This window comes from Sturnus vulgaris, chromosome 1, assembly GCF_052056855.1.
Source record: "Sturnus vulgaris isolate bStuVul1 chromosome 1, bStuVul1.hap1, whole genome shotgun sequence".
NCBI classification, from domain to species: Eukaryota; Metazoa; Chordata; class Aves; order Passeriformes; family Sturnidae; genus Sturnus; species Sturnus vulgaris.
Genome location: NC_142243.1, coordinates 22,301,449 through 22,328,419, shown reverse-complemented (window position 1 = coordinate 22,328,419; position 26,971 = coordinate 22,301,449). Strand labels below are relative to the sequence as shown.

General features: G+C 39.6%; 2 protein-coding genes across 3 annotated transcripts; both read right to left on the bottom strand.

Annotated features, from left to right (window-relative positions):
* Positions 1–5,458: 5,458 nt before the first annotated feature.
* Positions 5,459–13,737, bottom strand: CLDN12 (claudin 12). Of its 2 annotated transcripts, none has more exons than XM_014875653.2 (3): positions 13,633–13,737; positions 11,304–11,371; positions 5,459–9,261 (listed from the first exon to the last, which is right to left on the bottom strand). In XM_014875653.2, the coding sequence occupies exon 3, from the start codon at positions 9,237–9,239 to the stop codon at positions 8,502–8,504; it is 738 nt and encodes a 245-aa protein (XP_014731139.1). In that variant the 5' UTR covers positions 9,240–9,261; positions 11,304–11,371; positions 13,633–13,737; the 3' UTR covers positions 5,459–8,501. The 2 variants fall into 2 exon arrangements, with proteins under 2 accessions (XP_014731139.1, XP_014731138.1); XM_014875652.2 differs by lacking the exon at positions 13,633–13,737 and adding an exon at positions 13,021–13,076.
* An 854-nt stretch (positions 13,738–14,591) lies between these two features.
* GTPBP10 (GTP binding protein 10) lies at positions 14,592–26,569 on the bottom strand. Its single transcript, XM_014875685.2, has 10 exons — positions 26,369–26,569; positions 25,768–25,961; positions 25,583–25,674; positions 24,411–24,555; positions 21,837–21,910; positions 20,862–20,914; positions 18,065–18,172; positions 17,484–17,561; positions 16,431–16,554; positions 14,592–15,659 (listed from the first exon to the last, which is right to left on the bottom strand). Exons 1-10 carry the CDS (start codon positions 26,399–26,401, stop codon positions 15,430–15,432), a joined length of 1,131 nt encoding a protein of 376 aa, XP_014731171.2. The 5' UTR covers positions 26,402–26,569; the 3' UTR covers positions 14,592–15,429.
* Between the last annotated feature and the right edge of the window lie 402 nt (positions 26,570–26,971).

The following is a 26,971-nucleotide window of genomic DNA, read 5'->3' as shown; positions in this document are numbered from 1 at the left end:
GGTTTAACAAACTAACAGATAATATCCTTTGGCTGTTATTTCCCAGGACTTATCTAACATGTGAAAGACTTCCATTGTCAAAAACTGGTAAAAACCATCTAACATTTTAATGCCCAAGTATGGGATAATTATTTACCCACACAGCTGCTCTTATTTAGGCCATTTTCTAAACTGTGAGGGGACCAAATTTCCTCTTGGCATTTCACAATCTATATCACATGAGTTAACAGACTATTTCAGTTGGGCATCAGATCTTTCCCATAACACTGTGTATTTCCTGGCTTGTCAGCACTTTGACTTTTCTTTCCCCTGCTGCAGACTTGGTTTTGGTTCAGAATGCCATATAGCTATGCAAAAACTAGTACTGAGATCTCATATATCTCTGTTCTGATTATTTTCAATATGAAGTGATAATATAATTTGCTTCTTAGATCAACTTGAGTAATTCAAGAATCCTAATACCAATACCTCCTGCTGAGGCTTTGGTCTAACTTTGTCTCTCCATCACTTTAATTCAGACCAATTAAGAAACAGTATCTGTGTCTAATTATTGTCTAGGAATTTCGTGCAATATTTTCTACACCATCACAGAAAAGGAATCTTCTGTCATATGCAATATAAAATTCCCTGTATTATTTTAAAATGTGAATGTGTCATTCCAGCACACATCCCCAAAATACTTCATCTAGAATTTTGACTGTAGCAAGTACTTGTATCTTGCTCCTTTGAAGAAATTAGGATACAGAGAAGATACTGTTGATTGCCCTGCTTAGTTTCACAATATACACTCACCTGTATTAAGCAAAGCAGGTAACTACTGCTTTAGAAAGTTGTAGCTTTGCAAATGTTCCCATGAACACAGCATCCTGTCCAAATCTCCTTGCTTGTGCTGCTGAACTGTGATGTTGGGAATCTGGGAGTTTACAAATGTCTGCCCTTACATCTCAGACATTTTCAACACAACTGTGCTCAAATCCTTATTTTGATTTACAGATAATCTCTTTCTAGGCAGTGGGTAACAGACTTGTTTATAGATGGATCATATACTGAGTAGGGATTTCCAGTTTAAACTCCATGTCCAAATTTCTGATATTCTCCTCCATGCCTGTGCCAATGGAAAACGAAATCCTGTCTTCTCCTACATTCTCCCTTCTTATGTCCAGCCAGAGTTGTGCACTTTGGACAAGTGATAAGAGACACAACAGGCACAGTGGTTGGACACAGACAATATTTTCAGGAAATGTAATAATAATTTAAAGCCATAGAGGAAATTTTAAGAGCTCAAGAAAACAAATTGATAGCTCTCTGCCATTAAGAATTTGTGTTTATTCCTGTTAGAAAGACGTGACACCAGAGCTAGAAATAAACCTAAGAAAATGTGTTGAAGTATTTCAGTAGAGGCTGATATCAAGATGAAATGCAAAACATTGTAAAAATAGCTGTAAGAAAAATATTTTCCAGAACCAACCCAGGAAACATGACCAATTTTAGTTTGCTAATTTACAATAATATTCAAGCAAATCTAGGCTTATGTTATCTTTGACAGACCATACAAGAGCTTCTGCAGCCCCTTATGCCATCTCTGAGGCCCTACAAAAATAATGAGATGTCATCTGAGATATTGTTTTGTAAAAAATGGTTCCTGGAGGGCTGTTGTGGACTTCTGGGCCCAGAGAAATGACTTGCCCATGCTAGGAAAGCAGAAGGACCTTGAAATTCTTTAGGGAATGAAGCCATCCATGAAACAAAGACAGTTATGATGTATGGAAAAGCTCTTAGAAGAAAGGGACAATTTTCTAGGGACAGAAACTGTCATTTCTTCTCTGGAAATGGTAATCTACTTGGCTGGCTGGTGAGTCAAAAGCTGCAGGATATTACTACTTTTGTGTGTACACACAAGAAGCTCAGAGGCATATTTCATCAAATCATGTTTTCATGTCATATGTCTAAGAAGACCTTTTTGAGTTCTTTTAGTGAGTTTCAAACCAGTAAGTGTTTGTGATGTGCTTGAATCTTACTGTGAGTACTGAAATTCACTCAGCAAATTCTGTTCTGCTAAGTGTTCAACATCTTCAATAGCAGCTTTAAGTAGATTAGTGCTGAGAGCCTGAGAGAATTACAGCTCCCAGAGGACTTCTCAAGCGAGGCATGCAGGCATGAGCAGCCAAGATTAGTGGTTCTCAGGCTTCTCATAACTCCTTGGATAATTAAGGTGCAGCCACACAGCGTTTGAAAGTGTACATGCAAACTAACTGGGACTGCTGCAGCTTCATGGATGATGAGCTCCGTAACAGCTGACACAAGAGCTGCTGAAAGCCTCACCAGCATCTCAGCTTAGCCACAGTACCAGGAAGCTCGTGCTGTGGCTGCCAAGTGTCCCAGTGTGCCACTAAGCTTGCAGAGCCAGCTCTTTCCCACTTGTTCAGCTGACTCTCCCAAGTATTGCAAGGGAAACGTCCTCACCTCTGCAGCTGTGGAGGTCAGCAGCATTTGGTCAGAGTTGCAGGTAACAAGTTAGATCTGAAGCTGCCCCCACCACAAGCCTAACAAAGAGCAGAAAGGTGAATATGTTTTTTTGACGACCGGGCCTGTGTTCTCAAGGCCTTCCCTGGGAGATGTGTAATTGAAACAAACAGAATAGGCAGAACAGAAGGCAGCCAAGTTTGTGCAATCTTACCTCAAGCTGTACTGTAGAAAACTTGCCCACCACTAAGCCCATTTTGTGAGAATGCAATTCCTTGTCAGCTGCTTCCCAAGATGACAGTTTTGCCAGGAAACTCAACCTGTCTAAAGAACACCTTAACAAAACAGTAGAAAGAACCTGAGTATTTTATTATTGCTGACTTGATTAAAGATTCAAAACAGTGAAATTACAGTAATCCATGGTGCTGAGTCTCTAGAGATAACACTAAACTATTCACATCTAACCTATAAACTAATGTAAATACCTTATTATGAGGCACTATTAATCTACTGAAAAATTAGCTCTTTTCCTTACTAATATCATTATGAGTTTCTGCACACATACATAGTCCAAAGCATTGTGATCTCCAAATTCAATAGAAGTCAACTCCTTTTTGTGCTTCATTACCTTTTTTCTTGCCATACTGTCTTTCTGAGTGAATTAGGATGAAATGAAAGGCACAAAGGAATAAACTTTGAAATGTTTTGAAACATGATTGGTTTTTTGCCTTGCTAATAAATGTTGTTTTTTTTCTCCAGATGCAGCATTTTTCAACAACTTATACAATAGGTAAACACAAACCACCTTAAAAATTTTTCAAAATAACAGAATCTTCCTTATGCAAATACTCAGTAAGTAAGAAAACAAAGTTACCAAAGTAAGGCTTCATGAAGAATCAACCTAAGACTGCCATCTTGCCCTTCCTTCACTCACATACTCCCCCTGCCTTCTTTGTGTTGGCAGTAAAGCTTGTGACCAGGAGGCAGATTAGCCACCTGGGGGGCTGAAAACTAAATAAGCAGAAAAGATAAATAGCAAAAGGAGCAAGAAGACACAATTTCATCTCCTGGTAGCAGACTATATTTACATGTGCTTAAGCCCATCAAAAAAAATCACATGCTGAAGCCTCTTGGATAGTAGGTCACAAAGGGTCTACAGTAATGTAAGATAGATCCAGGACCTGTTTTAGGAAATAACTGATTTTTGACGTAACTGCTAGTATTTATGTAAACTCCAATGTGAATTTGTAAATGATCTCACACATTTGCTTATAAATATATTATAGCTTTGGACAGGAAAACTAATCAATGGTTACAGACCCTCTGACTGGTGGAAGGGCTGTAATATGGGGTGGTAAGACCGCAGAGACACTGGAGAGCACCAAGCTTTGGTGCTGAAATGTCAGCCGTGGCAGTGATGGCTACACAGCAGGCATGGCATACAGCTAGGAAGTGGTACTGAGCACTTGGGTCAATGTCCGTGGTCCCCAAGGACACACACTGCCTGGGCAGTACTTGCATGCTGTGTTTTCAAAGTTCGCTTATATTCCTCTGGGAGTCTTGCATGTTGAGTAAAGCTTATTAAAATAGCTAGAGCTTTCATTACTTATTTTTCTCTTTGTTATAAGAGAAACTAGGACAACAACCCTGCTCTTGGAAGTCCAGCTGTCTGGTCTCTCTCCTCAAAAGTCACTAACTCATACCCTACAGCTCAGCACAACTTTGACTGCCCTGTTCTCAGCCTTTACATCTCCTTGCAGCTGCCACACCCAGAAGATAAGGCCTTCATACTGCCCAGCCTAATACCTGAGTAACCAAACTGACTCTTTGGAACATAGACAAAAAGCAGTTTGGAAAATGAAAAACTTCTTATCCTCCAGTAAGGCCTATGTATGTCCCTCTTGATGAATAATGATGCAGCAGTAAACAAAAAACTTACAGGAAAGCTTATGCTGCTTCTGAGGTATGCTACTGGTCAGTAGGTACATAAAGGGATAAGTAACACACACTTGATGAACCACACATGTGAACTCAAGTCCTGTGAAATAAAACAAGGGGAAAAACCTGCCAAGATGTTTGTTTTCAATGAGCACAAATAGGTGAGGTAGTTTTTTAGAAATTTTAATATGAAAAAAATGAGTCACTCCCACATTTTGGGAGAAACTTGAGTTCTCTGCCTCCCAGTACTCATGCCAACACCCAACCAGCCTCTAGGTTTATACCAGCTCATAGAGAGAGGAGGCCTGTCTGAAAGTGACAGCAAAGAAGGAAATGAACCCACTGAAGCAGAGATTACAAAATAATTTTTCCACCCCCTCAAATGAGTTGTGGTACTGACAACTGGTTTTTACTGTGCCTACTCCACAAAAACAGTTCTCATACAAACTATTTCCCAAAACAGATAAAAACCCCCTAGAATGCCAGTTGAGAAGAAATCCTGAGGAACTGCCAGCAAGTCTCACTCTATTCTGCAAAATAATTCAGGTTTCGTGAACATGAACCGTGCTATCAGCATTTTTAACACTCAAAGGATTTTTGTATTTCGCCCCTTAACGGTGGGGAAAGGCTCAGTACTGAGTCACCATAACGCTGCTGAGCTGTAGTAGTAGCCAGGAGCAGCACACAAGTGAAGCATCAAGAAGCACTACAATCCTTCTGGACGGCCACAAGTCCCTGGGATGGCCAAACGACTTTCACAGGTCAGGAGGCAGCATATTCTCCAGCTGACAGCACATCCTGCACAGCAGATGGGAGGGCAGGAGTTTGGCTTATCCCCTGTTTTCAGAAGGGTTGGTTTGGGGTTTTGTGATGCTTTTAAAAATTATTTTATTTTGCTCGAAGCAGGAGTCTTATAAAATTAGGCAGCTAAATTGCAGTATATACATTTTAAACCTGTTAAGGCATCTGAAATAGTCTGGTGATCAATATCAAAAGGTAAAGCCTTTCATATTCTAGTAGCTACTGTTTTCAACAAAATTAACCAAAATAAACTGCATCTGTATGAGACTCTTTTATTAAAAATACATATCTTCTGTTTCACATAAAAAGAACCAACACTTAACACAATTTAAAGAAGTTGGACAGGAACTACTTGAAAAAATACAGGTTCCTGTAATCCCAGAGCACCCAACCTTTACAGCACAAACTACAGATTAAAATCTTTCTGTTCAAGACCCCAAGTGCTTGTCCTGCACACAGCAGTGCCCAGGAAGGTGCAGCTGGTAAGGGGCAGGGGTGCTAACTGCTCCCCAGCCCTGGTGCTAGGCAGGATGGCAACCTTAGCAAAACACATGTTGGAGTGGCACTCGGCTCAAGTGTCACAGGTTGGCCATCTCTTTCTGTAACAAAGGAAATACAGCACAGCACTTCCAGGTAATTTCACTTAGGATCCAGCAGAAACATATTAACAGCATTGATGAAAGAAAACCAGCCGTGCTTCAGTGATAAAACATGATGCAATAATCTTTTTGCTAACTAAAACCTACGCTGGGATCCATTATCTTCTGGAGCCCCACTTTTCATAACTCATTAATTTCTTACTTTTGGAAAGACACAATTTTCAAAGCAACGAGTTATCAGCTTAGGCAGCAGCAAATACTGATTAAAAGTTCTGTGCATAAAAATCGAAGTCAGAATACAAAAGAGCTGTCAAAGGAATCTGCTATTAAAGTGCACAGAAAACAACACTGGCTAAACTTATATTCTTGTAGAAAGCAACAGTTTGCCAGGCTGTCATTCTTGTTCTGGAGATGCTGAAAATTCAGCTCCTTTTTGAGTCACTAAGAGACACACGCGTCAGCACTAAAAAATGATCAAAATGCTCTGCAAATTCAGGCTCAAAGAGCATATCAGACACTGACTGTAACATTTACTGGTCAACTCATAACTGAAGCAAGGCACAAAGAAGAAAAGACACTGAAGTGATGCGGAAGCAAAATGATGTTAGATCACAAACCAGTGGCCCCTTTGCTTTTACCTTACAAGGCATTAAAGGATATGGGCAGCTAAATCAGCAACAGTGTTGGACAACCAGACTAACAGTAAAGCAAAGTTCAGTTTTGAAGAAAAAAAAAAACTGGCTTGCATGTCATTACATGTGTTCTAATCCCATGCAAGTCTGATGAAAAAACATACTTTGTACTCTCATACCTTGTAAACCTAAGAGAGTATTAAACTCATGTGTAGGCCGTTAGAGGCATATGTCCTTGTGTATTCTTTATTGTATACAGTGTTAATTCCTTAAGACTGCTGTTTAATCAAGCACTGTCTTAAAGGCCTGCCACTTCACTGACTATGCTGGGAATTATGACAGAGATCAGCTTCCTCCCTCAGTCCACTGAAGTTACATGCTGTTATTTCACAGATTTTAACGGAACAAGATTTGCCCAGTACAGTACTCGTTTCTATTTCTAACACCTAGAAGAGGAAACGAAATGGTTTTCAGGACCTTGGATCAATTTTCAGAACTGGAATTAAAGAACTTGATTTGAAAAACACATTTATTCTGGAATTAATGAAATGCAAATACCCACTAAGCTCCAGAATGCCACCAATCAAAATAACTTTCCTTACTAGAATGACATTTTAAACACAAGACCTCAATTTACCAAAACCTGAGAGAATCAAACACTTGCCTTAATTATAGCACTCTTCAACTGACTGTCATCAAATTTTCAAGTAATGTCAAAGCCCATATTGAAGAGCTTTGATCCTTAGGGCTCACTTGCTGCTCTACATTTTAGAAGGCAAAAAGTGATTTAAAGACATCCCAGGTTGGGAATTTACAATCCCTCCTCATCCTTGTAGAGCTACAAGGTGAAGCTCACAATGTACTCAAAATCTCATGGAAAATAGGAATAGGAAACTTTCTGCATTTATGAGGTAGCAGCAGGGGAAATAACTGGATTTAAAAACAGCTGAATTTGAAAGGTGTTAAAGAACAAGGTTGTAAAGGTTGTCTTAATCAGTAAGGAAATAAGCTACAGCATGAAGTTTATCAACCATAAAGATCAACTGAAAAAAACACAAGCTCATTGTTGCTTGTAGATACAGTTTTAAAAAAACATCTAGATTAAAAACTCTCTCCCCAGGGTTATAATTCCGTTTTCGGAGAGATGTTGTTATAGCTTGTATATAGTGTTTCAAAAGAATCTTTCAGAGTCTTCAGAATTCTTTAGGATTTTCCTAACCCTTTTTGCAGTGTGATGTTTCTCTCCAGAACTGAACACTTTATATCCTACCTGAAAATCCATTTTTAAGAAGGCCTTCAAATAAAACATTCACAAAATAGATCTAGTGAATTTGTTAACTCAGTAAAAAACAGACTAGAAATAAGATTCACAAAAGATTTCTAGCCTCCAGTAATTCACAAAATGCTTTTACATCACAGAACAACATTCTTAGTTAAATCAATTTTATTCCTTTTGAAAGCTATTTTGAAAATAAAGGGTAATTTGGCACTAATTCTGTTACAGAAGTTTCTAAGCAGGTATCTGTTTGTGTGTACAGCGAAAAACAAAGAACAGTGCACAGAACTGAATTAGTCTGCCAAACACCCTTTTCAGACATCACATATTACAATATGTGGGTCTGGATGAACAAGAAACTCAGTGAATCCCCTACACCCACTTCCATTGCCTGCATCTGGACAATACATGGGTGCAAGGGTCTTACAATGAGATCAGAATCTAGGAATAGCTTATCAAATTTCAAAGAGATTCAAACCTGCTTTGACATCAGTAAGCAAAAGGATGGATGCATACAATTGTTAGTGTACTGTTCCAGCATTAGCAGCAACTTTGACCTGTAGTGAGCTCAGAGTCAAAAAAAGAAGATAAAAAAAAAAAAAGGAAATGTGGCCAGGAAGTAACAGACCAGGACAGCAACAGACTTGCTGAACTTGGGCCTCCACAGCTTTACGCCTTGGGAAACTTGGCCTTACAAAGGATTATGCTCAGTGCAGGGCAGCACAGAGAATCAAGCCTGCAATTTTCATGGCTTGAACGAGCACAAGAACTTTGCTTCCAGGCTTTGTCTCCTTAAGATGAATGTGTCACAACAGGAATGTCAATTTCTACGGCAGAGAGGCGAGAACGTGCAGAGTAGGGCTGAGAGGCATAGCTGTGCATGCTAGGGGCGTGGGAATACAAGGGCTGCCAGAAAGGAGAAGGGAGGCTTTTGCATGCACAGTACCACAGGAACAGCAGGATGGAAGTGAAAAACAGACCGCCAGCACTGGCAATGGCAATAAATACCGAGATGTCAAAGCTGAAGACGGGCTCGTATTTTCTGTTCAGATAATTGTTATAAAAAATGACCCAGATGGACGGAGTGAGACAAATGGCACAGGCAAGCAGGAACAAGAGGCCGGCCACGAGATGGCAGCCTGCACTGTTTACCAGGCACTTGGCCAGTTTGACGTTCGGCACGCTCGATACAAAGGCTGTGTTACACATGCCAATCATGCAGAGGAACAGAGCTGAGACAGCAGTAAACATACTCAGAGGAAGGGCAAACTGAAGAACACGCAAATCCAGCTGATCGACGGCCGTGTACCACTGTGGGTCATAGATCACACAGTCTCTGCTCCCATCAAAGCGTGCACACTTAATCCAGAGTCCAGTGTAAACCGTCACATTCCTCTCATTCTTGTTGTATGTGTACAGTCTCATCTGCCTCCAGTTTGGAAGCAGAACTGCTGCAAGCAGCCCAGCTACTGAGGCTGTTCCGCTGAGGAAGGCCAGTACAGTCGCTGCATGAACATCCCGGCAGCCCATATTTGCCCACAGAGGTTGTTTCCTGCAATTAAGAAGAAAAATAGAAAAGAAAACCATGGACACGGGACTGACTACAGTTGATATGTGCCAGGTTAATAAACTTCGATGACAGCTGGTAGGCACTGTAACTCTGTGGCACCTTCTTTGTCTGACACACTTAAGACAGTGGTAACACCATCACATTCACGCTTTAATGAAATGTCATGTTATTTCACAGGCTGTTATGACTCCTCAGCTGACAGACTGCTAAAGTTGTTGTGTTCAAGATGAAAAAGAAGCATGTTTGACTGTGTGAGTCTACGCAGCCATGATTTAAGCATGATTTAAGTTCACCTGTCCTCGATTGGCAGCTCCCTGTCTTTAGCCTAGATACAATACCAGGGTGCATGCTCAGTCCTACCACGCTGCTGCATGAGTAAAAGGGAGTTGCTTAAAATCTACATCATTAGACTGGCAAGGAATGCATATGTAGGCAGTCATACACATTGTATATAGGCCAAACTGTTGACAAGAGCTGCTAGATAGTGGTGGAGGCTCTGTTGAGTAACTTACTATGAATTTTTCAACAGCAACTACCAGCCCTTACACACTACTCCTGCCTTTCAGAATCAACTGTCCAAGCACACAATTACAGAAAGCAGATGGCTGTTCAGCTTTCACATTTTCCACTTCAGAGCAAATGTTAATACTGCCTCCTTTTCAATATAACCATTGTCTGTGCACCTACTATGGCCTCTTACCTGCAGAGATGCTGAGAAACAGTCTCAATGGTGGGTCTTTAAAAAACAAACAAACAACAACAACAAAAAAGAGACTCAATTCAAGTTATTCCTTCTCTGCATGCCCAAGGTATTTTTAAGAAGCCTAACACACACCAGGCACTGAGCATTTACCCCAGAGTGTACTTGAAGCTGGACACTAAGAATTATAGTACCAAAAAATGAACAGATACTTTGCAAATTCTCATTGGGTGCCATTAGGTTATAAACGCCTCCTGAAATTTCTTCTAAATTATTATACTGCATTGTGTATATTTGTCAAATGTCCAAAGTCATAATCCAATTCCTTAAGTAACAGAAGTTCTGCTTAATGCATATGCAAGTAATGGGGTATCTGTACCACAGAAAGGTTACAGACACGGTTGCAACTGGATCTGATCCCTCATTCTCCTTTTATTACTTGCAAACATCCAATGACTAGGGAGCTCCAGTTTTCAGATAAAGAATACTGGAAACACACTAAAATTATTATCAAGCCATACAGCTAGCCGGCATTCTACTGATTTATAGACAAATAAATGAAGTTCAATTTGTTTCCTAAGAAATCATTAAGCAATTGTTTTATGCCATCTAACCCTGAAGAACTGCACTGGAATGTGGGCACTATTTAAGTGCTGATCACAGTCTTCTAAAGAAGCACTCTGGAAAGAAATAATGACAATCACATTTTGGCAAATAAGGTAGTTTGTGGCATAAAAGACAGCATTATATTGTTGCTAAGGACAGCTGAGCGTGGGCAAGCTTCTCTTCCCATGGCAGTAAACTTTTCAGACGGCAGGTCATTAACGGGATAGCCCCTGGGTAGGGGGACCAGAGAAGTACTTCCACCGTGATTAATTTGATGCTTGACCCTAGCTTCGGTAAGGTCAAAACAATCAACTTGCGAGAAAATGGAACTACAGCAAATGCACTTCAGGGCTAAATCTAATACAGCACCAAATTTTGTTCTCCTCAGGCTGGATGGTTTTGCTCTTCCATAAAGAGCTTGCCTTTACCTAGATAAAACTTCCATGCAGACAGGCCATACTCCAAGGCAGAGCTATATGTGAACCAGCTGGAATAAACACATGATCAATCATTTTCAGGAACCTGCTGTTTCTGAAAATTCATTTGCAGTAGAGATTACTGCAAATAGGCAAGTTACCCACCATCCCTTCCATCAGGGGAGACCTATCCCATCTTACAAACACTGCTGGCTTTATGACTGTAATTATAGCTTCAGATCCCCAATGAATACAATAACAAAACAGGTGTTGTGTTAATTAGATAGCTTCAGTGTACTTACCAGGAGTGTCCTCAAATCAAGAGAAACCTTAGCAACTTCTCTAAGTAGGAAAAAAGGTGTTACTGGATCTAAGAAACAGAACAAAGAAAGAGTTACCATCACATTTGTTTCATGCAATTTCAGCAACAGCATTTACACTGCAATTCAGGAATTAAAAATGTCAGCTACGTTTGCATTAGGCCAACTCCATCACCTTCTACAATTTTCTCTTATTTAAAAAACAAAACACAAACTGCTTTTTTTTTCCCTTTCTTCAATTTTTTCCTCGAGTTTTTCTGTTTATTCATCTCAAAAGGGTGCAAAAAACTACCTTTCTTATCAATGTTCCAAGACAGAGTTTGCATCCTGAACTTTAAGTTTTTTAGTAAAAAATCCGTAAGAAGTCATACAGATCGATTACTGCAGATGTTAGGTTCAAGGCTGCACTTAAACAGCAGTGAAGAAAGGTGCAATGATTATTTAATGTCAAAAACCAAAAAAAGCACAAGCTCTAAATTATTCATATATCTCGTGGGTCTGTATTCCTTCCTGCCTTCTACAGAAAGGTTTCAAGGAAATTGGAGAAAAACAGGAAACACTGGTAATGCCTTTTCAGTGGCTGTCCAGCTTTTCCAGAGAAGAAAAGATCCACTTGTGGATTTTCTACACCCACATCTAAGTCCCAACATCAAATCTGCAATTTACAAATTTACAATAGGTAAATCACTTTACTACTGGACAGCACCAGACCTCCAAGTATGTCAGTACGTGACTGCTAGAAGTTACAATCTAAAGGTGAATTTGTTGGGTTAACGTGCAAAGACAGAGTTTATTCTAAACTACCCATATCAAACCCTGAAATATTATAAAATTCATATAGGAATAGACTCCATCACCTACAAAAACATCAAAGAAATTCTTCTATCGAACTATCTAAGCAAGAAAGAGACTTTACAACCCGGATTTTTTCACTAAATGAGAAAGAGGGCTTCAGATTTGGAAACTCCTTAATATGAATGCTATTGCATATAAGACAGAGAAATGCAGACAGCAGACAGCTTGGAGCAGCAGCTTTTGCTCAGTAAGATTATTGATGAATTGTCAAGCTTTCTGTGCACTATGCAGCTGAAGCCAAGATAAACACAGACCTTCCTCTGCAGGTTCACACCCATTAACAACCACAACAACATAATTAAGTAGAAAATTAGTACAGGAGACAAAACTGTCAAAGGGAGCTGTGCCCAGCCCAAGAGTCCCTCCCATTAAATGATGAAACCTGTGTTGTAATAAACAGATACAGAGATATTCCCTAATATCCAACTCATTTCTGCAGACATGGAGTTTCTTCTGATTTTCTCTTCCTCTCTTTAGTCCATCTGATTTTACTGTCTATCCCCGGTGGTGCTGAACAACCAGGGACCTCAGCCACTTCTCAACTAGCTGTCCAAGGGAAGAAAGCACACGTTGGCCAGATAAAAACCTGCTTTGCCTTGGATTCTTGGCTTCAGCTTCTTCCACCCAAGGATTTGAAAGCTGTACTGTGCAAGGCTCTTATATATGATCCACAGAAATTACCAGTCCTAACAACATCCCTTAATAAGAAGAGGTTTTACCCCTTATTCTAAATATCCATGTTGCTGTAACAAAAGATGTTGGTTGAACCTGGTTAAAAACTGATAAATCATTAAAGGCCCACAAGATAAAAAAATGAAACAAAGAGGACAAAAAGTCTATTTACTATAGACACAATTCAGACGTGAGTAAAACCAGCTCTGTTCCCTTGCATGGCCTTGAGAAGACCACGGTCTGGGAAGTATCCCTGTTTTGTAAAGCCCTGTAGGAGAGAAGTCACAGTATAATTTATCAATACAATTTATAAATAAAAGTTTGTCTAACTATCCACAACAGCATGAGCAGTTTAAAATCTTTTATGAGTTTTGCGTAACTGGCCACCAGAAACTGCAGGCCTAAAGCTCGCCAGTTTCAAGGGACTGGCTCAGAACCACTACCACCACTCTTGTTTTTTTAAAATCTGGGAATCAATAATGCAGTTCTACGTTCTACAAAACTCTTTTAATATTAAATACAGATGTACCGGATTAGAATTAACGATCCTAGCTAACAGACTAGGATTTCCAAGAAAAACTTGGAGCACGGGTAATTATTTTACCGACTGAATCGGAAAGAGCAGCTGACGCACGGAGAGAACACAGAGCGTCCCCCAGGGAGCACCGCCGACCCCCACCCGCGACAGCGCTCCGAGCCTGCCGCACTGCGACCCCGGCCTCGCGGAGGAGCCGGGAGGTGCCGCAGGGCCCGGGACCGCCGTGCCGGGGCCGTGCCCGCTCACCTTTCCGCCGCACAGAGGAGGCGCCACAGCCGCCGCCATGGCCGCGGAGCCGCCGCGCTGAGGGGAAGCCGCGGCCGCGCGGGGCCTTGTGGGGCGGAGCGGCCGCGCCTGCGCAGTGCGGGCCCGGCCCCGGCCCGGCCCGGCCCGGCGATCCACCGCGCTCCGCCGCCCTTCAGTCCCACTCGGCAGCGGAGAATTCCGCCAGCCCTGGCCCGAAACGTCGATGCTCTGAAACACGTCCCTCCGATAAACCAGCTGACCGCGGGTCGGAGGAACCTGACCACGGCAGGCAGCTCCAGTCAAGCTATGCTGTCTCTTAGTTCAAACACACCTTCACTCTTCCTTTATGAGTGAGGTTAAGAACGGTGTTCACAAAGTCTGGAAAAAACAAAATGCTATTTTCAGCTACGAAATAGCCTCCAGCAAAGGAGGCTCAGGGATAATGTTATAACTCTACAACCCCCTGAAAGGAGGGGGTCAGTCTCTTCTCTCCCAGGCAACCAGCGACAGGACGAGAGGACATGGCCTCAATCTGTGCCAGGGCAGATTCAGATTGGACATTATGAGAAATTTCCCCACAGAAAGGGGAATGGGCTGCCCAGGGAGAGGGAGGGTAGAGGTGTTCGAGAAAACAGTGGATGTGGCACTGAATGCCATGGTCTAGCTGACAAGGTGGTGTTCCATCGGTGGTCATACTCAATCTCACAGGTCTTTCCCAACCTAATTGATTTTGCAATCTGTAAAACGGAGTATCAAAAATTACTGACAGTCTATTCTTAGCTTTCGTGGAAGCACATTAGCCCCAAACACAGTAAAATTAGAGAAAAATCACAGTAAGAATCAATACCAATGATAAAATAAATGCATTATGAGAAACCATACCTTTCTTCCCAGTGACCGCTTTAACAAAATTTAAAGAAGCAGGGTATGATATATTACAAAACAAAACTAGACCAAACTAGAAGGCTTTGATGTATTCAATCTTATTTTGCTTTACAATCCATTTAACAGCTTTAAAGTAGAAAACACCCTGACAATAAAGGACTTCAATTTTTTTTCAAAGTAAAATGTGTGCCTTCTTGTAATACAAAATCTAGAACACTAAATATATCAAAAAATTTATGGCTCTGTTGAGAAGAAGCCGTTTTCTTCACCAAAATGTAACATAAACCCAACTCCATAAAAGGAAGGAATCACAAATTAAGCATGGGAATTTGGAATCAGGATTTATACAACTAAGATGACTACAGTAGGCACCAGCAGGCGTCAAGAAAACCTCCAACATTACAAATCAGTCTTTCCTTTTGTGCTCCTACAAGTCACTTCCTTGCAGCCATTTATATGTTTTCCTTTAAATCCTTAAAAACAACAAAACCGCTACAATCCAGTGCCTGTCACAACAGCAGGACCGGTTCACCTTAGAAGCCCCAGACCCTGGAAAATTCCTCCATCAGAAACTTCCCTTGGTTTTTCTGATGCCCAGAGGACATGTAGTTGTTGAACTTGCTCCTTTGTGCAAGTTATATTCCCTCCATTTCTCTCACTTGGCAAAAAACATTCCAGGGATCATCAGTTGTTAAGCAGTGCTTAGAATCGCACATACTTTGGTCTTTACATTGTTGAGTTTTGTAGCCAACATAAATAAAAATAAAACCAATTTGCCTCTTTCCCCACTGTGCCCTACCCAAGTGACTAAACAAATGGAGGCAAACAGGCAATGAGGGAAGAGGGAACAATTACATAGAAGGTCTGCACAAAAAAGGCTTCGTGTACATAGTTAAAATGTGTTGGATCCATTCAGGAATGCCAGCTTCTATTAATGTGCTCTTCTTTGGAAGTTTGTAAAAGCAGGAGTTTCTTTTTCCGATAGTCCTCATTCACCTCCTCTGCTTGCTCATCTATGGATTTTCTTAGGCATGTTTTGAGTTCCTCAATTCCTTCTCCAGTATACGTAGATATAGGAATCACCTCTCTGAATTCAAGAGTATTTGCTGGAATCATTTCTTCCTCTAGTAAGTGTAAGAAGTCTGAGAAATTGTATTGAAAGAGTTAGTTCAATCCCAAAATACTGTATCACTACAAAGCCCATAAAATCCAATTAAATGTAGAAAATAAACTTTAATAAATTACAGTTATAAACATAACTTCAATTAATATACCTATTATCTGCTTAATTAGTTTTTTAAAATATAGCTAAAATCTCAGAAAGCAAGCCCTACCATAGCAGTTATACCATTCTTAATGCTGCCATGAGAAGATTCTATGCACTTCCAATGGGTACAAAGAAATCCCAAATTGCAGAATATGGGAGAATATGGTCTTAAGCCATTCTGGTTTCTTTACACTCCAGGAAAGAGGAAGCAATTCACCCTGATGTAACTGCAAGATTGAAGTAAACCTACATAGACCTGTCCAGAACTTTCCTGTGTTTAGGCTAAAGTCCCATGACAAATGGTATATATGTCAGTGCCTGGAAAGAGACCTTCTATGCAGGTTACTCTTATTCCACACCTAGACTGGAATCTTACTCCCCATATCATGGTTGGGAAAGATCATCTGGGATATCTCTATTTTATTACAATCCTTTCCCAACAGTGAAGCTATTACAAACAATACAATATATAGAGAGATCTGCATATAAACAGAGCTCTAAATGCAGGAAGTGATTTTAAACATATGTTCAAATAATAAATTTAATAGCTGACTTCAAATTCAAACACTCTCTAACCAATGGAGAGTTATCCACAGGAAATCTTACTACTACTTTTGATGAAAGTTATTGTTGGAATTTCATTTACCCTGAGGATTCTTTAGTTGTGTCATAAGTTCATCCAAGTTATCCTTTGCACAAGGCAAATCCATTTTATTAATGGCAAGAAGTGCAGGTTTTGTTAGAAGTTCCTCTTTGTACAGTTCCAGTTCCTTAAAAGAAAAGTATATTTCCTTAGTAAGTACTTGTATTTTAACAAGTGCTACTTCAATTTTACATCTCCTCTCGCATTTGTTTAATTGCCTAAGTAGCCTCTCTTGCCCAAGCAGCTGTGAGTTTGACTCAGGTGCTCAAGGCTGATATATTAAAGCACAGAAGAAAATAATGTTCAGTGATTCAGTCATTTTTTGCTCAAAGACAGATTTCAGGTAAACAGGCTAGCTCATTTTGAAATGCCTCTTACAAAAAGAATGAGAGTTTTGGTTTTTGTTTATTCTGACATCCCCGAACGCAAAATCAATTTCAGAAAAACTTCAGACCCATAAAACATACAAGAAAATCATTTGGAGAGTGTTACAATTCTTAAACATTTTAATATTAGAAAATCACAACCTGAATAAACTAAACAGCAATACCTGAAATTTAGAAGATTCATCAACTTAAGTCACATAGGTAGAGATAAATGTAAAATTACATAATATGTATTATTTTAATCAGAAGCACAGTTAAGAGATAGAATCAGTGAATGTCTTCAAAGCTGGGGCCTGAATGCCTTACCTATGTTAGTCCATGCAGTAAGGACATGAAGGCAGGGCTTTAACTGTAACCACATATTTTTACTTCTTAAAATGCTACTGGATTGGGGAACTGAAAATGACGTGTCTTTTTACCTTTATTTGACTGTAAGAAATATGCCACATGCTGCATAAATTATTAATAGAATTGATTAATCATGTGGTATCCAACATAAACTTTACTGGACAAGTAAAAATAAAGACTTCATAATTACTGAGACTCTCTTTGTTAATTGGCTTCATATTATATATAAATCCAGAAGACACACTAACATCAGACCAAAACTGAGCCATTTTCTTGACTCAATACGTAACTACAACTGTCATATAGAAAGATGAGAATTTACCTTTGTTAGGAGCAATATTGTTTCAAAGGCTGTTCTGAACTGAGTCTTGATAGACAGCTGAAATCCAGAAATATCAACCTGAAAAAGTTACACAAAAACAGGCTTTGTGGTGTAAAATTATGTTGCAGTATCAAACTACTCTCCATCAAAACTACTCTGTCCTGGAATGTCCATGGCCATGTGTTCACTCCTGGGCAAATAACAGAGGGCAATTATACAGTAAAGAACCATCAGACACTGGAGGCACAAACTGGTTAATTCTGATACAGTGTTTCTCAAAGGTCTGGTTTTTAAGCTTCTTATGTGAATCTGACAGAAAAAAAAAAAATCACACTTTTGTTATGCTTGGAATACTTCACTATTCTAAATTAATTGGAAATTTTCAATTATAAATTGTATTTAAGAATTTAATTTATCATTAGTCATTTGAGCATTCCATCCTGTAAATAGAATTACAGCTACATTTATCATAATCATGCAAATTACAAATGTTTTTCTAAAATTCCAATTACATTGCAATTAAGACGTATTTTATTTATTGCACTTTGATTTCAATAAACTGTAAATTTAATTTAACTTACAACTAAGAGAAGCTGTTTGGTTCTTTCTACGTGTTTGAGAAATTTGTGCCCCATTCCTTTGTTTGCATGTGCACCTTCAATCAGTCCTGGGAGATCAGCTACTGAAATCTAGGAAAACAAAAGTTTCAAACAAAATAGTTTCAGTAAGCAAACCCAGGGACTTTAAACTATCAACAGTGATTATCATTGTACATAAACAAAAGAACCCAGACAAAATAATCGGAGTTGGCTGTTTCAATACATTTACTATTTATCATTAGAAGCAGATTAAACAAAATGCTGCTATTACACAGACTTGGTGCTCCTCATGTTGCCCTATTTTTTATAGCTGTCTGCAAAGTACAAAATAGAGGCTAATAATACCTCAGCAGAGATCTCACAAAATTTAGCTATTACCTAAGAATAAAACAGACTCTGAAAGGTGAGCAGCTTAGGCTATCACAGTTGTATAGAATTCAAACTGTGACTGAAAAAGAAAATAAAGTCTGCTCCTTGTGGCTACAGAATATCATTATTCCAAATAAAAACCCACTTAACACTGCTCCCCTGAGCATGAGAAGATACAAGAATTTTGACTTCTGCTCTTCAGCTCAAATGAGACTTTGATTAATCAATCAGCTCCCAGCCAGGGCCCAGCAAAGACTGCCACAATGGACAGGGACCTTGTCATTTTCTCTGCTGTTTGACAGGGTTGTTGGACAACTGAGACAGACTGAAAAAAACAGCAGAATGATAATGAATCCCCCAAAATAGCTACTCAGTAAGTCACAGAAAGCTAAGACAGAGAGTGAAGTAAAGAAGAGCCAAGGTAGGGTCTTCACATCTATCTAATGCCCATTTAGACAGCAACTGGATTAAATTGAACAATGCCTGAAGCCAGCATACCATAAAATTTCCAGTGTGCTACTTATTGTAGATACTCTGTGCAGATACTGCTCAGATACTCTGGTAGAAAATATAAGTGCTTCCGCTAGTTTTCATCATCTGGTACTGAGACCTGAAACCCAAGTATACTCAGATCCTCTACTTTTGTGTCTTTTTTTTTCCAAACAGTAATGACAGACAACACCAGAAAACTTGCATGTATTTTCTTTTATATATTGTACTAAGGTAAAATGAGCAAATTGTTACATATCTCTTTAAAAATATCAATGTTCTGTAGGAAATCCCTTGAATGATATGGCAAAGACACCTCAATTATTGCTTTTAATTACGTTGCTTATGTTGTTTCGGTTTCAGCAGCTGCAATATGGAGAGTACTTCCTCTTAGTCCCAGAAACTCCCTGTGATCACAACCCCTAGTTCCCTCGGCTTTAGAAAACAGGTATTTTGTCCATATAACTCCTATATAACACCCAACACTGTGGTATTAAAACCATGAACTGTAGAAATGGCCAATAATAAGGATCACTGGCTATGACAAGAAAAAGACCTCAGAAAAGCAAGCCAGGAGTGCAAGTAGGTCTCTTGCTGGAGAAAGATACACCAGTATGAGCTAAAGATCCTCATTCATGGCTGACAGTTTTTTGAAAAGGCTATGAAAAATCCTGCTTATTCGCAGCATAGCTTCCTAGCATAAGCTACCCTAAACTAGCAGATAAAATTAATATTAAAAAAAAAATCCCTTAGATATATGGCATCTCTACAGGGAACCAGACAAACTAGACTTACTTTCTTTAATACACAGTTTTGTTGAAGTTTGTTAAATGAAGGTTCCAAGCATCAGCTACTGAATCTCCCTAGCATTATTGGTTCTGAAAGCAAAAACAGTCGGTTTTTTGTCTTTTCATATCTGAGGGTTGTGTTTTTCTGGTTAACTCATCTGAAACCCTTTTATGCACTCGCCTTTTATCTTGAAAATGATGAGTCCAGTGCTGCATGTATCATACACTTCAAAAACAAAGTAAAAGCACATCAAAGAAGAGTCAAGCTTGAGGAATGAAAACGTTTGCTGCAACTTTTAAGTGAAGCTGGAGTCCAAAATCTATTAGCTTCTCTCATTTAGCACTGGTTTCCCCCTCAGCGGATACTGTAGAAAGGATTCCAGGCACCACAGAATTATCTGTCAATTTTTATCTGAAGAAGCTGGGTGGAACAGAGTTCACAAAAATTAAGGTGGTAGGCCCATAACTCCACCAGTCTTTCAGCAGCCTACCACAACAGGAACTGCATCCAGGTGCATCACCTTTGAAAGTCATAGCAAGAAGTTATGGTAACAGAGTCACAATCACAAAACTCCCTGGCATTCACGAATGTGGATCATCAGCTATTGGACAAATCTGCCACTACTTGCATTCTGAAAATTACTCGCTCAGTCCAGAGCACTCTGTATAGGCAACTTGCAGAAATTTTGCTTCTTCTGAATAAAAATAACAAGCTGTTTTCTGAAACAGTGATTTTTTTCCAAGTCCTAAACTTACAAGAGTATACTAGGACACAGCAATCTCAATTCCATAACTCTAAGCTTGTAAGTCAGAATTAGAACCACAGAAAGAAGGAAAGGGAAAATGAGAAGCCATTTATTAAAGTGACTTGAAAAAAGCTCTACATCATAATACTGTATTTGGCTATGAAACTCTTATTATTACTTCATAAAACAGTAGTTTTCCCACAACTTCTGTTAAGTCCATGTAATTGCATTTGATATGTACATTACAGATAACACATATGAAAATACCAACCATTTTTCATGAAAATACCTACAAGTTTTCAGTCTCTTTCTGAAATTCTGTTAAGCAACATAAATAGTCACTCCATGTAACTTTAACAAACAAACAGAGTGAAGTTTCATACCAACCTGCTTATAATCCGGATACATGATCTTTCCTAGCTCAGGCTGTATTGTTGTGACTGTGGCAAGAGGACAGGAAGAAAACAAAACTGGTTTTAACATTAAAAAAAAAAGCTAAAGTTACAAAACATTTAAATATTGTAGGACTTTCTCAGTCCTTTCTCAGTGTATTTAATTAAACAAATGTGCAGTAGCAAAAAAAAAAAAAAAAAAAGACAAAGAAAAATAAAAGATGAAAATTAGACCACAATAAATCCAGTGTTTCACGAAGTCTTGTCTCTTCCTGCAGTTCTGCTCCAGTCATCCCAAAATGGGAACAGAGAAAGTAAAGAAGTATCAGACACAAAAACTATTACCTGGACTATGGATTAGCTTCCAAACAGTGATAAAACAATGAAACAATGACAGGTAAAGTGAGATAGGACTCTTCAAACTAAGAAAAGGCTGTACAGAATTGGGAATGGTACAAAAAGGCCAGTAGGAATTATCAGTACTAGCACTCTTACTTTTTAATTAAAGAAAACCAGACTAATTCTAACTCACTGATAGAAAAATTGTAAAAAATTTGTCTGTTTTTCAGTGGACAGATTTAAACCCTCAAGTCTTCTCTATTGCAAGTGGCAGCAAATTCTAAAACATACAACACATTTATGCAAAGGAACTTGATGGTACCTATTCAATAGACTGAGGATATTACACACCACAGAGAGTCTCAGTTGCAATAAAATGGTCTGAGACAAAAATAAATGTTAAACAGACCCTGCATTAACAGGTTGAAGCATTATGGGGGTGTATACATGACAAATTGAGGTGGGTAAAGGAACTGGACATGAGGGCAGCAAGTATCTCCTTGAAGTATTTCTCGTAATTTAAAAGCCAGGCAACATTACTATACTCTATTCTTTATTATAAGCAAGTCACTTAAAAGACTTCTTGCTCTCAGGAAATATTACTTCTCTAAAAATAAGAGTATGAACTTACATGCATAATTTGCAATCTCAGGTTTGGCATGAGAAATCTTGCTTAACAAGGATGACTTTCCTGCATTTGGAAACCTAGAAGGAAAGTCAGGATTGATACACTGAATGAACACCTATATGATTCCTGCATATTTATTTCCAAACTTATACTTCAATGCTATCAACTCGGTTTTGCATTCATCTACTCAAACTATTTTTTATTTTACAAAATGAACAAGACCCAGATCATTACTATTTACTTTTCGACATTAAATCTGAGTAATTTTTCGAAATGCAACAATGCTCTCTAAGAATGCTAGCAGGAGAGTTATGTAAATACATTTAAGGGAAATAGATTTAAGGGAAATCTTTCAAAGCCAGTTAGACAGAAATACAACATTTCCATCCAGATATACTTGGATTCACTCTTCACGTGCTATAGCTAATTTTGTAAATTAACCTTGCATTCTAAAAAGCTGTCATGCAAATATATCCTACCAGTTGGATTTTCAGTCTCTTAGCATACACACCACGGTTTATGAAAGTCTACACTTTAAGTACCAATGATACCTGTACTAGAGTTTAGTTAACATAGCGAAGCAAATGTAAACTCGGAGACAGTGAGACTGTGTATATAGACAGACACATGCACAGTGTATGTGTGGTTTTAAAGCAGCAAAGTTGTATGAGGGATCCTGAAATTAGTACTAACCTGTTTTGCTACCAAGTAAACCTAAAAGAACACCTACGAGCTGGTGTGTGCACATATGACTGTTGTAACGTTTTCCCTTTACAAGGGATAGCTATACCTGCATCCCATCACAAGTGTTCTTTAAGGGATACATCAGCTTTTACAAAAGCTTCTTCACAGAATACAACTACCCACTGAAATGGAAACCTAAGTGAAGACTGAAATCGTAACATCCACTTGTTTTAAAGATTAAACTGAGATGAAAATGCACAATACCCTTCATCCATGTAAAATTTGAAGTTAATACTGGCGTCCAAGGATAGACTATAGTCCTTATTCTTAGCACATACTCCATCCAGAAAGTCTACACAAGACTTGTGTTGCAGTCAAATTCACAAATATTCATCACAGCATGATCAAAGAAAACCCTGTCTACAGGCAACTCAACACAGTCACAAGATAGAGAGGCAGGTGTCCCATAGAAAACCAAATACTCTCCACTTGAATACAAAGAGAACCATGGCCTGTTAACAGGGCTGGTGCTACATTACAGACCTTTATAAAGGGGCTGTACGTAAATCTTTCTTAAAAAAAAGCAACCTAATGACTCTTGTTATAATAGGGAAACTATTGACTGCAGTTTTCAGACACTGTGATGTTGAAAGGCGCCCTAAAGACATTCCAGAAGGTTCCTCTGCTCATATGCTCGAGAGAGCACTTTGTTTCCACTGAAGTAGAGTATCTTCTTTGAAGTTTAAATTATAACCTAGACTAACACATCACAACCTGTATCCAAACTTGATGGGCCTTTCTCAAGTCTACATGTTTGGTTTTTTTACCTGATCTAATAGCAAACCGCTCACAAAAAAGGTAAAAGTAGCAAACACAAAGAGATCAAAGTACAACCACAAACTATCGGAGGCTGATTCATATTCTCAATAAGAAAATTATATGCTTCTCTAATTGACTGATAATGATTTTGGTATCCATTTTGAAGGCAAACTGTCAGCTAAAATACAAGATTAAAGAAGCATCAGCATCATAAAAATCCTGTACTTTTACACTGATCAAAACAAGAAAAAAATTCTGTCATGTAATTACTGAAGACCAATTGAAAAGTATGTACCTTTAGAGAAATTTTATTTCTAATAAAGAAAAAAAGAAATATATAGTTAGAAAACCATACTGTCTTCAAGTTTCCATTTTTTACTGGTATATACCAACTAGACTATTTCCACCTCAAACTCATAATTTCCTGTTTCCTATGGTTTTTTATTAATAAGGACCACAGGGCTGATTTATGTTAGCAGATGCTGAATCGAACAACAGTTGTACTACACTACAAGTGTAGGTTGTTGAAAGCTTTCTCCAAATAAAAATATATTTATCTGCACTGTTATAAAGCAGCAACGCTGATACGCAAGTCCTACTGTTCTGGTTTGTAATTACTTCCTTCCAACATTACAAGCTATTTTTTGGGAGAGTAAGAAACATATCCTTTAGAATTCTCTTCAGAATTGTTACTTACAGGATCTCCTTGTACCAGTGCCATGAAGTTAAACATGCAATATGCAGTGTCCTTGGCTCTGTTTTGCCCCTCCTACCTACTTAATAAATATTGTGCTAATAATATTGTGGCCATCACTGCAACTGCTAAATACAATTATATTACTAATTATGTATTATCCTGATTCATGAAGCCCTTCACTCACCAAAACACAATGAATACTTTCAAAATGTTAATTTTAATTTAAACTCAATCGGATTTTTTCAAACTGCAAATAACTTACGTGAAAATGCAAATGCACAATTAACACTCATCATTCAAACTCAAATTTCTTCAAAATTGAATTTGAAATTTACTACTTTGTTTTCTAATATTAGTTTTCAAACTACAGTACTTACCCAACTAAGCCAACATCTGCTATTAGTTTCAAATCAAGGTGAACAGTTCTCCTCTGACCCTTGCAAGGCAGAAAGTTTGTAGCCAAAGAGCCTCCAAGACCTCCACGAGCTGCTAAGAATCTCTCTCCTGCTGCATTAAGCTCGCCTGAAAATAAATTTGTTAGTGAAAAAACAATCCCTTGTAGTAGTTCAGTTGTGATTTTCCACTTAAATGCCTCCAGTTATGAGACAATTTTCTGTATGCTTCCTTGCAAGAACTGTGCCCTCAAGGTCATGGTGGTTTTCCTTGTTTGGCAACAAATGAAAGCCATCGTATCTCAGTATTCTTCTCTGTCATACAGTCAGTCACCTCAAGAAAACTGCAGACAGGCAAAGTATGGAGGTTCTGAACCCTCCAATATTTGAATTCAAGAATGCAAGGAAAAATATGCATTGATAGAAACGTGGCTCCTTTCCAATGGTTTGTAGTTTTCCATTAAGATGCAGACTGTGGTATCTCCCTTAGGGTGAGAATAATTAAAGCCACAAAAAAAGTACAACATTTGGATATCTTCAGCCCTCTGATATGCCTGCATCATAAACAAATCTTGCAATACATCCAATTTAATTAAACATCCAAACCAGCGAAATTTGGGAATTTAGCTTTAATTCTAAACAGTTTGAAAAGAAAAACTCTTGAGAAACTGTAGAGGAACCATTGAGAGCTTTTTCAAGAGTATTGAAAGAGTTCTACCTAGTGAGTAAAAAACATATGCATTTTAAGTAACCTAAAATGTTGACATTCAGCAAGGATCTTTGTCTTTTAAGTATTTTCATAATTCAGTAAAGATATAGGGACACTTACCTAGGTTTATGGAGACATAATTTATCTCAGGTCATGAATGGTTCTGTGGAGGATCAGTATGGCTTCCAGCCTTTAACACTTGTTTCCAACAGCAAAGGACTTGTATGTAGTGACACAAATCAACTACTGCTAATTTCTGGAAGGGGTCCCTACTTTTCCAACAATTTTTACAGTGTATTTGTCAACTCTTTGGCCAAACAAAGAAAAATACAGACATATTTTAGAAAATATGTAACCTTAAAACATCCTAGTATTAGAAACCCACTAGATGTTATCAAAAGAAATGTAACAAACATTAGATATCTTAAAACAAAGCAAATATTCTTACCAATCTGCTTGCCATCATCATCAAGAACTGAAATTCCCAAAGGCACATGAACTTCACAGTCTTTTCCTTTTTCACCTTTTAGAGCTTTAACACTGGGAGAAATTAAAGCAGGGTAATTAACTTAAGCTGACATTTTGTTTTCTAGGAAAGTTGTAAATAACAACTTTCATCAAGTACATTCTTACCTGCTGTTGGCTCCCGTTCCAGCTACAAATCTCTTGTGGGGATATTTCTCCCGAATGCTCTTTAAGGTAGTCCTTTCTCGGGCAACGAACCAGACATCACCACCTCTTCCTCCTTCCCCTCCCAAATTGGGATAACCCATTCCACCAGTTCCTCCTCTCACATAGACCCGCAAATCGTCTATGAAGTTGCTGTACTAATAAAACAAACGTTTCAACATCAGTTAATTACGTTCTGTTTATATTTCGCTTCATAGAAACGTGTGTAAAACCGCTTGGACTGATCTTTCATGGCAATAGATGAAACTTCAGAAAGCAGAGCATGGAGTTTTTAATCAGTGTTCGGCATGTCTTCCCCGGCAGCGACACCTCACGGTGCGCAGGGCCCGGGGCAGCGGAACGGGCCGGGCCAGGCCGGGCTCGGAGCCCCGCGTGTGCCACGGCCAAGGGACATCGCCGGCGGGCCCGGGCGGGCAGCATGGGACGGGAGAGGACCGGCCTGCGCCACCCGGCACACGGGACCGCGGATCCCCGCCGGCCTTCCCCTCCACCCGAGCGCCGCCTGGGCACCGTCCCCACCGCTCCCCGGGCCTGCCCCACTGACCTTCCGCAGCACCGCCGCGCCGCACCGCACCATGCCGGCAGCAGCCGCCGCCTGGGCTCAGGCCCAGGCCCAGCCGCAGGCCCAGGCCGTGCAGAGGGCACGGGGCAGGAGCGCGGGCCGGCTCCGGGCGGGCTGGGCCGGCTCCCGGCGCTAGCGGAGACCCGGCCCCGCCGCGGCCCTGCAGGTGCGCAGGCGCGGCCCAGCCCGGCCCGCCCGGCCGCGGGCTCTCGCTGCTGCCGCCGCCGCTGCGGAGGGGCTGGAGATCCGGGCCCCACGACTCGGGACCAAGGGCGTGTGAAAAACGAGGTTCAGTGTCCTGCTAGGTTTTAAAAATTTAATAAAAGACCGTAAGAGACAATAAAGCAAAAGGTTACAAAGGCCGACTGCTTAGCATTACGCCAAGAGCACACCTTAACTCAGGGAGCACTTCGTTAAATGCATCAACCTATTGCATATCCGTAGACCTTTCATGCATTATTTAAACACTCCCCCCTCCCCCCAGTCCTGTAATTCAACATTTTTTACTTTTTTTTTTTCCTTGTGGCTTCTTGTCGGTGCACTCCCTGATAACGGAGATCAATAAATCCTTTCCCTGGAGTTCTT

Excerpts from the sequence above, each read along its gene's own strand:
- GTPBP10 (XM_014875685.2), bottom strand. The coding sequence starts at position 26,401 with ATGGTGCGGTGCGGCGCGGCGGTGCTGCGGAAG. Across the intron at positions 20,915-21,836 it reads TGAGATTGCAAATTATGCAT|TCACAACAATACAGCCTGAG; the intron begins GTAAGTTCATAC and ends CTCTTGCCACAG. Across the intron at positions 16,555-17,483 it reads CAATATTGCTCCTAACAAAG|GAACTGGAACTGTACAAAGA; the intron begins GTAAATTCTCAT and ends TTTTCTTTTAAG.
- CLDN12 (XM_014875653.2), bottom strand. The coding sequence starts at position 9,239 with ATGGGCTGCCGGGATGTTCATGCAGCGACTGTACTGGCCTTCCTCAGC.